The sequence below is a fragment of the Oreochromis niloticus genome, linkage group LG14, assembly GCF_001858045.2.
Source record: "Oreochromis niloticus isolate F11D_XX linkage group LG14, O_niloticus_UMD_NMBU, whole genome shotgun sequence".
In the NCBI taxonomy this organism is placed as follows: Eukaryota; Metazoa; Chordata; class Actinopteri; order Cichliformes; family Cichlidae; genus Oreochromis; species Oreochromis niloticus.
This window is the reverse complement of record NC_031979.2, coordinates 2,150,613-2,164,796: the sequence shown is the minus strand read 5'-3', so window position 1 is coordinate 2,164,796 and position 14,184 is coordinate 2,150,613. Positions and strand designations below refer to the sequence as shown.

Genomic DNA, 14,184 nt, shown 5'->3' with positions numbered 1-14,184 from the left:
CAAAGGTCTGCTTTACACAGTGGTGTTAGTGAGGCTTCCTTTATTGTTCAAGACAAGTTTGCACAGCCCTCACAGCTGAATGGAGACACCAGCTAAGCCCAGATGTTCCAGACTCGGCCTCACTATGCTCACTGGATCCGTGATCAGCCTTACACGTCTGAATGACTTTATGCAGAAAAGCTTAAACTGTTACTTCCTCTTTGCTTTACGTTGGTGCATTATTGATCTTTTATCAAGCGCACAAATCCAGCCAGTAGCCAACAAATGTTAGAGCTGAGATAAGGTGAATTGTATAAAATCACAAGAAACGCTGTGCAGACAATCATTAAACTGCCTACAATTTGTTGGTTGTATTTTCATATTGATCAAATATGAACAGCACAAAGTTGAGGGACTTGGTTTCCATGACGATCCAAGCTAATCTGGGTCAGGTTCCATCTCGTCTGCTCCCAAAGCTCAACATCTAATTAACAGTCTTAACTTTATCTGAACTTTATCTTTTACAACAGGCTGTTTACTGTTGAAACTATTTATATTTAATTACTTAAGATTTTGTCAAACCAATCACTGAATAATCACAGACCTGTGATTATAAATGCAGCCACAACTCTGAGTTGTATAATTTCTAATACAGCTGTGAGTGTTGTCACATCCACAGCTTCTGAGTGTGGGCTCTCACCTGTTTCTCTATAGAAACACCAAACTTTGTGCTTCTTTTGGATAATCCAACGATGGAAATGACAAAACTAAGCAATTTATTTTTTAATGAAGGTGTTTAATTTCATTTAAACTGTTTTAATGTTAACTGACTGTCCTGACACTGGATTGAAGCAGAGCTACTTTGTGTCAGATAAAGAAGAAAAACACACCTTCCTTAATGTGTCAGTCTCTGTGTTATTGTGTAAATGTCTTTCATGGCACCAACGTGCTATCGAGTAAGGATGAACTCATCTACGTATCAGAATTGTCAGAAATATCAGACAACGCAGCGATAACTGGAGAATAATTCATAGAGTATTTATTTATGTGCTTGTAGCTAACGCCTGAAGGCCGAGGAGATGCAGATTTAACAGGAGGTTATATTTCCTCAGCATTGTGTTGGTGACAGTTCTCCCTCACAGGATAGATACACCCTTTGATGCCTGTTGTACTGTTTCAGCCTCCTTACCAAAAGTAGGTCTTCACGTGCTCTTGGATCAACACCCACGTCTCCCCAAAGTCGTCCGATTTCCATAGCTAGAAAGGCAGGAGAGGAGAGACGGTGTAAGGAGAGAGCAGGAGGAGGAAGGGGAGAGGAGGGGGAGGAGAAGAGGGGGATGGTGCACTGTAAAAATGTAGGTCAAGCTCATTCCTTCGTTTTGGCTCCAGCACACATGTAAAGGAGAACACTGGAGAGACGTTTGCCACTGTTATGTTTGAACTCAGGAGAGGAGAGCCACAAAAGCTACGATGCAAGGACATCACTTCCTGTCCTGGTTAGAATATCCTGCATGTCAATTTCTGAATGGAACAAGCGACGAGTACTTGATATCACGCACACGTGTAAGAAACAGTCACGATTTCAGCCTTCGTTTTAGGATTTTAAAAATTCCAAGGAACAGTCGGTGAATGCTTTGGAAACAGCAAAGCTTTCACCGACTGTTCTCATAAAATACTCATAAACTGTGGTTACTGTGGCAGCAGCAGCTAACTGAGTTTTCAAATACATCCCAAGTTATTTACCTGGCACACACTTTTTTACACGTTTCCACAGAGCTGTTAGACATTTGTAAGGAAGACATCGTCCTTCTGTTTGTATCAAAATATGTAGAATACTATCAATAACTGCATTTTTATCAGTAAGCACCACAAGTATTCACATAAGGACTAATAAAAATCCACATTGTGTGAATACACAGTGCAGAAAGGCTTCATGAAATGTTTTACCAGCACATGCACATGATTGGATAGCTGAAGTCATTTGAATGCAAACCTACAGTCATTTTATCAGGTCAAATTTTAGCTGTAACAGGAAGTCAAAATTACACTACAAATGCTTCATCATATCTACAAGCACCATTCAGTAAAAGGTGTGCAGCTATCACTGTGGCTTCACACTAAACAAAGCGCCTCATTCTTTTAGTCACACAGCACTGAAAAGTCAGAGCATCGCTTTACCTGTTTGTTTGGATGGGAGCCGTCATAGCCGAGCACCAGGTTGGATCGTCTGCTGTGGAGCAGCAGGTCGGTGGGTTTGAAGGGGAGGGAGAAGCCCTGGACGTTCCTACAGAAGTCAAAGGCGTTCCAAAGGTAGTTGTTGGTAGAGTCCACAAACAGGTACTGAGGAGGCAGACGACAAACAGAACCATTAAATAATAAATCTGACAAATCCTAGAAAAGTGTTTTTGAGGGGAAACAAAGTTTAAGGTCCATCTGACTTTGTACAAACTCAGCTCCAAAGAAAAAGATGGGAAACGTTTTATTAGAAACAAAATGCTTAAGCCCGTGTTTACTTTACCATCGGGCACCAAGGTTTAATCCTTAAAGAAGTATCAGTGAAGAAAACAAGTTTGCAACATAGGCTGCGTCCACACGTACACGGGTATTTTTGAAAATGGAGATTTTCCGTTTTCATTTTAAAAAATAATCCCGTCCACACGTAAACGCAGAAATGAAGGAAAACGCTGCTAGGAACACGCCAAAGCGACAGGTGGCCATATATTCCTAACCGTGTAGAAATGTTGGCCAATCAGAAGTCTAGAAGCCTCGGTGGGAAATAGTAAACAAAGATGGCGCATAGAAGCAGAACCGAGTCGTATGTGTGGAGGGACAGTAACTGTGTGTGTATATGTAAGCATTTAAACACTGCAGAGAGTACAATTAACAGTATTGTAGAAATTCATTTCACTGAAACAATAACGTGGCGCACAGTGTGACGTCAAAAAAGGCGCACACCTTTGACGCTGCGTTTTCTCCGTTTTCCTCGTCCACACGGAGTTTTCGAAAATATCCACCCTGGCAGGCGTTTTTAGACATCTCCGTTTTCAGTGACTGAAAACGCCGTTTACGTGTGGACGAAAGGTGCAAACGCATAGAAAAATACCCGGGTACATGTGGATGTAGCCATAAAATCATCAAGAGCAGAGGACTCAAATGAATCAGCTGATGGTGCCTTTCCAGATGTGCTAACACTCCTGATGGTCCCACCACGTTCACACAAGGATTCGTCGTTGCATGATTCAGATTTTACCTGCACCATGTGCGGTAAAATCTGCGGTGTGCGGTAGCAACACAGAGCAGAGCAGCTATCTGAACGCTACTCCAACAGAGGTCGATTATCTTGTTAATAATTTTACCTCCTCACTACGTACGACTCTGGATACTGTAGCTCCTGTGAAAACTAAGGCCTCAAATCAGAAGTCCCTGACTCCGTGGTATAATTCTCAAACACGTAGCCTAAAGCAGATAACTCGTAAGCTGGAGAGGAAATGGCGTGTCACAAATTTAGAGGATCATCATTTAGCCTGGAGAAATAGTTTGCTGCTTTATAAGAAAGCCCTCCGCAAAGCCAGAACATCTTACTATTCGTCACTGATTGAAGAAAATAAGAACAACCCCAGGTTTCTCTTCAGCACTGTAGCCAGGCTGACAAACAGTCAGAGCTCTACTGAGCCAACAATCCCTTTAACGTTAACTAGTAATGACTTCATGAACTTCTTCACAAATAAAATTTTTATCATTAGAGAAAAAATTACCAATAATCATCCCACAGATGTAATATTATCTACAGCTACTTTTAGTACCATTGATGTTAAGTTAGACTCTTTTTCTCCAATTGATCTTTCTGAGTTAACTTCAATAATTAATTCCTCCAAACCATCAACGTGTCTTTTAGACCCCATTCCTACAAAACTGCTCAAAGAAGTCCTGCCATTAATTAATGCTTCAATCTTAAATATGATCAACCTATCTCTAATAATCAGCTATGTACCACAGGCCTTCAAGCTGGCTGTAGTTAAACCTTTACTTAAAAAGCATCTCTAGACCCAGCTGTCTTAGCTAATTATAGGCCAATCTCCAACCTTCCTTTCATATCAAAAATCCTTGAAAGAGTAGTTGTCAAACAGCTAACAGATCATCTGCAGAGGAATGGCTTATTTGAAGAGTTTCAGTCAGGTTTCAGAGCTCAGCACAGCACAGAAACAGCTTTAGTGAAGGTTACAAATGATCTTCTTATGGCCTCTGACAGTGGACTCATCTCTGTGCTTGTCCTGCTAGACCTTAGTGCAGCGTTCGATACTGTCGACCATAATATCCTATTAGAGCGATTAGAACATGCTGTAGGTATTACAGGTACTGCACTGCAGTGGTTTGTATCATATCTATCTAATAGACTCCAATTTGTACATGTAAATGGAGAGTCCTCTTCACCCACTAAGGTCAATTATGGTGTTCCACAGGGTTCAGTGCTAGGACCAATTCTATTTACATTATACATGCTTCCCTTAGGCAGCATCATTAGAAGACATAGCATAAATTTTCACTGCTATGCAGATGACACGCAGCTCTATCTATCCATGAAGCCAGGTAACACACACCAATTAGTTAAACTGCAGGAATGTCTTAAAGACATAAAGACCTGGATGGCCGCTAACTTTCTGCTTCTTAATTCAGATCAAACTGAGGTTATTGTACTCGGCCCTGAAAATCTTAGAAATATGGTATCTAAGCAGATTCTTACTCTGGATGGCATTACCTTGGCCTCCAGTAATGCTGTGAGGAACCTTGGAGTCATTTTTGACCAGGACATGTCCTTCAACGCACATATTAAACAAATATGTAAGACTGGTTTCTTCCATTTGCGCAACATCTCTAAAATTAGAAATATCCTGTCTCAGAGTGATGCTGAAAAACTAGTTCATGCATTTATTACTTCCAGGCTGGACGACTGTAATTCATTATTATCAGGATGTCCTAAAAACTCCCTGAAAAGCCTTCAGTTAATCCAAAATGCTGCAGCAAGAGTCCTGACAGGGACTAGAAAGAGAGAGCATATTTCTCCTGTTTTGGCTTCCCTTCATTGGCTTCCTGTTAAATCCAGAATTGAATTCAAAATCCTGCTCCTCACATACAAGGTCTTAAATAATCAGGCCCCATCTTATCTTAATGACCTTGTAGTACCATATCACCCTATTAGAGCACTTCGCTCTCGCTCTGCAGGCCTACTTGTTGTTCCTAGAGTATTTAAAAGTAGAATGGGAGGCAGAGCCTTCAGTTTTCAGGCCCCTCTTCTGTGGAACCAGCTTCCAGTTTGGATTCGGGAGACAGACACTATCTCTACTTTCAAGATTAGGCTTAAAACTTTCCTTTTTGCTAAAGCATATAGTTAGGGCTGGACCAGGTGACCCTGAATCCTCCCTTAGTTATGCTGCAATAGACGTAGGCTGCCGGGGATTCCCATGATGCATTGAGTTTTTCCTTTCCAGTCACCTTTCTCACTCACTATGTGTTAATAGACCTCTCTGCATCGAATCATATCTGTTATTAATCTCTGTCTCTCTTCCACAGCATGTCTTTATCCTGTCTTCCTTCTCTCACCCCAACCGGTCGCAGCAGATGGCCCCGCCCCTCCCTGAGCCTGGTTCTGCCGGAGGTTTCTTCCTGTTAAAAGGGAGTTTTTCCTTCCCACTGTCGCCAAAGTGCTTGCTCATAGGGGGTCATATGATTGTTGGGGTTTTCTCTGTATTTATTATTGTGCTATCTACTGTACAATATGAAGCGCCTTGAGGCGACTTTTGTTGTGATTTGGTGCTATATAAATAAAATTGAATTGAAAATTGAATGTGTCCCAGTTACTTCCTGACAGTTAATGCAGTGCTGCGTGAACTCTGCCTCTTTGATACGCTCTTTATACACGATGTTACCGACCTGCTGACAGTTAACTTAATTAGTTTCAACATGTTACTCCAGCTGTTTCCTTTTAGTAACAGTTACTAGGGCTGTGCGATATGACCAAAATCTCATATCCTGATATAAGACTTTTACCGTCCCAACAACGATATAAATCACAAAAATTTTACATTTTCTGTAAATTCTGTGAATCTCAGGCAACTCAACTTGCATGAAGTGTTTTCAGCTGGGCGTCGTGTACTTGGAGTCGAGTGTTGCATAAGTTGAAACGGCCGCAATTTTCTTTGTATTTATTACACAGCGTGCTGCGGGGAAAAGCCTGTTTATTTTTTTTAGCACCTGACGGCTCTTATTAACTTCTCCGTAAACACTCTGCATACTATTTCATGTGATTCAGTTCATTTTGAACAATCTCAACAGGATCGTCAGCTTTATTGTGAAAGGTTTATGTGGAAAATAAACAAGCGGACGGCGGAGCCACGCGATTGTCCGTCCGTAGTGTGGTTATTTTAAATATAAGAGAAAGAGAGAACTTTAAGAAATTCTACAGTAACCATCAAAACCATGAAAAAATATTGCCGTAAACAGTTTATTATCCGGCACCACGAAACAAACGATACTGTAATATGAAATGAAAGACGTTTTCATATCATCATCCGATATATATCGTTATATCGAACAGCCGTAACAGTTACTTTTCCAGCGTTTTGTTGCCTGTTTCCCAACTTCTTTTGGGAATGTGTTGCTGTAATCAAATTCATATGAGCTCATATTTTTCTTAAAATTGTACTTTTTCTGTTCAAATATTTGGATGTTTCCTGAGTTTTTCAGCTCTACTTGACAGAACAGTTCAGCTCCACTAAAAGACGACCAGTGACAAATCCACAGACACTGAGATATGTGCAGGAGGAGAAGCTGGATTAGCTTCCACAATTCTACCATTGGATCTTAAATTTCCCATAATGCAACCAAAAGCATTATTTCATCCCTGACAGTATACAGCTGACATCACAATGTGTGCAGTGCAGAATACATACAGGAAACTTTCCACTTGTCTCTCGTGTTAATATGGATCCGTGGGACCAGACTTACCCTCCTGTTGTCTGCAGGGCTGTGGTAGAACTGGGAGATGACCTGCTTGCTGCCGTCCTTCATCTTAGCCCCCGAAAACTTGAACTTGTGTGAGACGGGTATGAAAGTGGTGCCGTAGTCATAGGACACGTAGACCTGAAGACAACAAGGGAGGTATTAATGCCTGCACCCGGCGGTCCCTGAGAAAAGGCCTGGATTATATTTTTTTATTCAAAAAATTCACTCGGCAAACTGCAAATTCTGCTATTTTAAAAACAATAATCTGAAAGGTCTGGGGAAAGTGGATACTCTCTTTGTGATCCACAGTTTCAAGGAAGACAAATTTCTGCGCCTGCTGTGTGTTGGAGAGGATGAAGGGGTTCATTATTGACTGAATACCTACGGAAACATCTTACTTTATAGATACTTTGCTGGTGAAAGATGGTAAAAGCAAACTAAGTGTGGCATGTATGGCAGCCTTTTTCAGAGAAACAAGAAAACAAGAAAATATCTACCACACGTCCTTAAACACAGAGTTTCTCAGCCGTGTATTTACGAACCTTTAGACGTCCTAAATTTAAACAAAGCCTTGTTTCAATCTTACCCTGTTTCCTATCTTAAAGTAATGCATCACACTCATAATAGCTAACTCGATAATAATAATTTCCTGAGGTACAGCGGTAACTTACTGGGGATGGTTAATCATGAAAGTTAAAGCTCTGCTCATTTCATCTGTGAGCCCACGTGGACACCACAGTGCCAACTTAAACCCAAAGGTAGACGATCTGCACGCTGTTAGCATCCTTCAAAAGCACTGTGGTGGAAAATCGTGTGAAAACCACAGCCATGCATCGCTGTTCCCTGACACAGACTTTACTTGGTTACCTCCTTTGGACAAGCAAGCACGCCGACATGCGAGACATGACCGCTGTATCCAAAAATGAAATCAATCCATTATAATTAACAGAAAAGCACTGAATGTCCTCAGGAGACAGTTTGGCATTTAAAAGCAGAGCCCTGTCCGTGTGGGTGTGTGAGATAGGCCATAATTAAAAAATATTCATTTTCATTTAAGGCTTTATGCCCCAATTAAAACTCTGTGGCATCTTTAAAGGACAAGTGTTACTGGTTGGCTGCAGAGCCTCTCAGTGTTTGTAAATGGTGACGTGTGCTTGGTGGGCGAAGATGAACTGAATGCAGACACGTAGCACCTCCTTGTAGAAAACTCAGCATACATGTGAAAGGAAGTCTAAAGGTGTGAAACTCTGTCTGCACTTTGCACACATGCCCCGGACATTTCAAAGCAAACGACCTTCAGTCAGACGCACCTAAACTTGAATAACTGAGGGGACCAACGCATCCCCTATAACCACAACGTTAGCTTGTGTTTGGCCACAGCAAGAGGTCAAAGGTCCCATGTCACATATATAACACTACCATATTAAATCCCTGGGTTTATGGAGAGATGACAGAATGTGTCTTTTAACAGTATGTTTGCCTCCTTGCTGCCAGTGCACACGCTAATGCTCCTAACATAATATCTACTGAAATAAGAGAGCTTTGCAGTTCAGCGGCTATCAGAGTTATCTTTATTAACTCTGACAGTGACTTTGAGGCCTGAATCATTTCAGCCCAGTTTGTCTGCTTTGTGTCACAGGGCGTCTTCAAAAACCAGACTGTGTAGAAGTGAGAGTCAGCTTTTCTGGATTTCACCAAAAAGACGTTTTATTTGGATTGTGTCCGTTTCCTTTCACTTTCACCAGAACACAAGCAGAACTGCAGTGACATAAAAACGAGCTACACTTCAAAACACGACCTCGCATGAGTTCATGCAATTTAAGAGAATAATGGAAATTAAACACATTTTAAATAAATAACAGCCAATAACGTATAAACCGTTGCTATCAGTATTTACAATTTTTGGCTTTAGAAAATTGTTCACCCAACACTTTGCAATCACTGGGGAAAAAATCCTTTTTAGATTACATCCATCCATACATCGGTATTATTTATATTCCCCTCTGGCTCTGACAGCACACGGACACAAATACTCGTAACCACAGTAATGTCTGGTCAGGTTAAGTGGCCGTATCCTCACATAGCTGTGCTTGGTAAGTAGTGAGCATGGAGGAAATATTCAATGCTGAGGTCCTAACTGTCCTACCTGAGGTCCTAGACCTGCAGTCTAGGCCAGCTCAGCATGAAGGTGTTTGAGTAATAATGAGTCATTATTCCAACGAGCTATTTAAGGTTGATGGTTCTGGCCAACGTGGTCGCTGTTAAGGAACAACATCCATCCCATAATGAGACAAATCGAATGCAGAGACAGAGAACTCTCTTTTTTTGTCCACATGCAAACCCTGAAAGAAAGTTTCTAAAAACCTTTATTTTGGAAAGAATTTTTCAAAGGAAGTTTTCAGTGATCTGAAATGTATGGAAGAAAAACACACACACACACACACACACACACCCATGCATGTGTGGACAGCGCCTCAGAAACCCAAAACAAAAACACTCACAAGCGAAGCAAAAGCAGTGTTCCCCTCAGCTGTCCGTCTGAAAGTGCTCAGTCATCCCAGGAAGTGAAAACAGAAGCGGCGTGCTGTTTAATGACTGTGTTTGAGGCTTTCAGTTTCTTTTTTCTGTGTGTGTGTGTGTGTGTGTGTGTGTGTGTGTTGAGGGAGCAGATGGGACCGATTAATGTGTAGCTCAACACTCGTACCATCATGAGAAACATGTTAAACAAGTGTGAACACAAACCTTCTGCCACGCTGCTAATTTACACAGACAGTTTACAAACTGGGATTTAACTGGAAAACCAGGCCTGAGACTACCCTGAACACAGTATGAGGCTACTGGAAATAATCCTGGGCCTTCTGGTTTTAGTATTCCCAGGTTTCCTACCCTACATGTTACATGCATGGATGTTTTCAGGCGTACTTACCGAGCTGGTTTTGGACCCAGTGGTTCCTGCACTGTCTCGAGCCAAAGCTACAATGACATTACTCTTCTCTCCAGCCCAGTGGACCACCATCTGGTTGTGAGAGTCATTCAGGTTGACCTGCAGAAATAAAAAGTGAACATAAGGTGCAAGAAAACCTTTACAATCTTAAATTTAAGTGGGCTGAAATATCCACCGATGACACGGATACAGAGCTGTGACGGGACTGAAGGTCGGTTTGGAGGCTTTTTCTCTTTAATAAATTAAATAACCGTTTAAAAATGTACTGAAGTTCTCTTTGTCTGATATTAAAATTTCTTTGAATATTAGAAACAAAAAAAATGTGACAAATATGCAAAAAACTGAAATGAGGAAATTGAAAAGGGGCCATCATTTCAAAAGCTTCCCCCTCACCCATCACCCGGTCACAGTTCATCTTCCCCACCATCACCAGTGCTGCTCACAGGAGGTGGCCTGACTGCTGAGGTCCACTCTGTGATACTGTAGAGGGTTTACCTCACAGTACATGAGGAGACAGCTGTTGCTGTGAAGTGGCGCTATGCACAGAGCTGACCCAAGCTAACAGCTAACTGCAGCAGCAGTGAGGGCCCTAAAAACACCTGAAAGTACTCACCACTCACTTCTGTCTGTGTGTTAAAGCCATCAACCGTAACTATACTTTTTTATGACTTGTAATCTTATGTGCAGCACTTTGTGATTCTGTCTTGAAAGGTGCAATATAAATAAAAAATTATGTATTATTTATTTATACAGATCTAAATGAATTATTGAGATTAATATGTTAACAGACCAGTTTAACCACAGCCTGTGTCAGAGCGTGAGCCACATTTGTGCACGTTGTGACTGTTTGCAAGTAGATCGCAACGAGTAGTTTTGAAATATTTTAGAAAAACACCGCTGCTTAGCTCGGGACAGCTGTAGTTATACATTAGGGTTCCCATTTGCACAGGCTGGTGAGAACCCCACTGTTTTTATCCCTGTGGACACGTGACACTCGAGGAGACGGATGAGTTTAACACAGCATCCTGATCTGCTGACAGTCACAAAGATGGATGCAGACATCTCTTCAGGCCAGCATGTGGTTTGAATCTGAGGCGCTGAATTAAAGCCAGGCACAGAGTCAAACTCACGTCTCTGACTCCTCACACCGAACACCGACTTTCCGTCTTCGGTGGCCGGACTGTCAAACGATGCAAAAAGATAAGGATCAACGAAGCTCACAGATCTGAAGCCGCTTCCCAGTTTTATGACAACTCGGTAAGGAATTCAAACAAACCAGGCCGTGACCTGAGATAACCCCAGGCTGTTGAGTCCGCGTCTATCAGAACATTTCCAAAAATGAGACAAATCACATCTAATCTCTGAATCCAGCTACGCTGTGCACAAGCTGAATGATTTATTTAGCAACAACATCAAAGTAGCACAAGTCAATATTTCATGGAAAAAACTGGCCCAGTGTTCATGTGTAATGTAACAGGAGTCACCGGGCTGATTTCTTAGTCTCCGTTTCTAACACACTGGAATTATTTATATGTATTTATCTGTATTTAACAAAGAGTCGGAGCAAACACGGTTTCCAAAAATGTATTTTGGCCACTCCTGACATGGATGTGCATCTTTGGAAAGGCTGCTAACAGTCATCATCAGCACACTAGCTGTTCTGCTGTTCTCATCTTTCAACTGACAGCAGAGCAAACTGCAGCTGCAGAAGAAAAGGACGCAAGAGAAGCAACAGGGGGAGCCCCGCCCCGTAGCAACACACAATCCCAAAGCAGATTCAAATTCCACCAGTTTAACCAGTCTAGTTTCCACTGGGTGTTTTGGGAGGTTTTTGCAATTGTTTCTTTTAATAACCTTGAAGCAGGACGACGGTCAGCGTGTCTCGTCGTATCTGCTGCCACCGTGTGTGAAGGAGGGACAAAGTTTTTGTCCGTGGTCACACAGGTGCAGGACCACCGTCCCAAGGACAGTCAGTCCAGAGAAAAAGTGGCCGCTGCACGTCACAACTTTCAGGACACGCATGAAGTTCTGCTCTGCGAGTCAGTGTCAGGACAGTGAAGCTACTCGTGATTTTTCATCCTCTCTGTCCGTGCATCTCAAAGTAAGGCGCTTTGGGCTTGAACACAACCATCCATCACAATTCTTTTGTGCTTTTGGGAACACTGTGGACAGCAGGACGGTGTATGTGGAAGCACGTTAAAATAAAGTACGGTGGGCCTGTTCGTGGTGCTGAAAGAACACCCAGCGAGACGGCGTGTCTGAACGGTGTCTTGGAAGACGTTGCGGCAGCGTGGCACAGAGGACGGAGCTGCAGCACAGAGCAAAGCACACTTTTCTTTTGCTCGATAAACATCTGGCTGATCGTGCTCCAGCAGTGCGTCTGCACAGGAACGATAATGCAATAACTCGCTTTAACACAAACTCCATCTCCTTCGGTGCGCCTCACGTCGCGCCTGGATCAATGATAAAAAACAGGCGATTTCATCTCTTTCTTTGTCGCTGGCTCTGCTTTCCTCTTCTCATCTTTTATTGATGATGTTAAGCAGGGCCCGGCTGCCTGAAGGGCTCCTTTTTGCTTCAAAGGTCTTTCTCTGCAGTTTTCCAGCAGTTCTCATTGTGGAGCAAACAACAAGTATCGCTGTCAGCTGTGATCAGACACGACCCTCCACCCAGTCTGCCGTCACCGCCGCAACAACGGCGAGGACGACGATGCCAAAAAGGTAAAATTATGACTGCACGAGGGACTCGGGCCTTATGAAATATTCAGCCTGAGACTTTTCAGCAGTAAAGAGCGACTGCTGGCAGTGCAGCCCGCACTGCTGCGCCTCACATGCTGTTAATATTCACACGTCTGTGCCAGTGTTCGACGGTATTCTGCCAAACGCAGCGATGCTAATATCTCCACCTACAGCGGTCTGAAAAATCTATAGAGTGATGCAGCAACAAGGCTCGCTGTGCGGTTAAGGGGGCGGCCTCGAAAGGCAGGATGTACGAGGATAGATTTGTCCTTTAGCGTAATTTAACCAGAAAAAAGCAGAACAAATGTCCCCGAGGGCTAGACTGCATGTCGCCAGCAAGACACAAATTTAACCTTTTCCTGATGTAATGGACCTTACATCAGGAGAAGGTTAAATTTGTGTCTTACTGGTGAGTAGGGGACGACTATGAGGCGCTGCGACGCAGTCAGCTTCACTGAGACCCGCTTTAGTCATCTCCTCCTCCTCTCAGTCTTCTTCACTGTGTCTCCCTCAGTCCGTCTCTGGAGCCGAGGTGTTGCAGCGATAAATCTCTGTATTTTTGGCATCGCTGGCCCCTGTGAGGGGGTGAAGGGGCTCTCCGGACGGACACATGAATCCAGAGAGCAGCGATGAGTCCAGAGATAAATGTTATCTGTCAGGTTGACCGTCAGCACTGCGGGTGGTCCCGCCATGGGTGGTTACTGCTGTGCAGCTCCACTGCACATGTCGCACCCACCACAACCACAACACCGTATACACTCCCAGCTACATTTTCAAGCACACAGTGACCCGTCACACATGCTTCACCTCGCTGATAGAGCAGGGCTTCACAGCCATATTTGAGGGATCCCAGAAACTCACAGTAAAATGTTTTTATAGTGTTTTCTAAGTGCAGACGATCCCTCCACAGAGCTCCCCACTGCCATTTCACCGCATGTACAGCCGCACTGTTTACCTCCAGCTGAGATGGTGGAGATCGTTGATCTGACTCTGCGACAGGAAGTCCAACAATTTACACCAGGCTACAAAAATGTTGTGGAGCTGCCAGCTGACTGATTACACGTGAGCGGGCTGCAGTCTCGTGAGAACTTCAAGCTTTCAAAATTCTTATGGCTTCAGTGCTGACACTTCAGCTTAAGCTCCTTTTTACACAACAAGAACGTTGCTAATTGGGCAGCTAAGTTAATTCTCCTGATCTGACCCATGTCAGTTTTCAGGGTTAGCGGTAAGAGTCGTCATAGCTGTTGCGGGTCACTCTGTCATTGCCCTGCTGTAGCTCTGCTGACTGTGGGGGCACAGTGTCACGTTTTTTTCCTACAGAAGAAGAAACAGCTGATGGTAAGTGTCCTGCTCAGTCGCATCTGTCCAAGAAACAAAAACACCGTCAGCACTGCTTCAGAGTTTTGACAAGGGGGCAAGCTGTAGCTTAGTAACAGGAGAAAAAAGACATCCCAGCATTGTGTAGTTATTTAGGACACTGATGAAGCCGCCCTGAGGTCAGTGAAATGTCACGATTCACCGCCT

General features: G+C 43.1%; 1 protein-coding gene across 2 annotated transcripts in view; it reads right to left on the bottom strand.

Moving 5' to 3' along the window:
• sorl1 (sortilin-related receptor, L(DLR class) A repeats containing) overlaps positions 1-14,184 on the bottom strand; it is a 90,529-nt gene that overhangs the window by 58,111 nt on the left and 18,234 nt on the right. For both annotated transcript variants that reach the window (XM_005474413.4, XM_005474412.4), the window contains exons 2-5: positions 9,905-10,021; positions 6,982-7,116; positions 2,158-2,319; positions 1,169-1,236 (exon numbers count right to left, since the gene is read on the bottom strand). In XM_005474413.4, the coding sequence (XP_005474470.1) occupies positions 1,169-1,236; positions 2,158-2,319; positions 6,982-7,116; positions 9,905-10,021 (482 nt within the window). The remainder of the gene's footprint in view (positions 1-1,168; positions 1,237-2,157; positions 2,320-6,981; positions 7,117-9,904; positions 10,022-14,184) is intronic.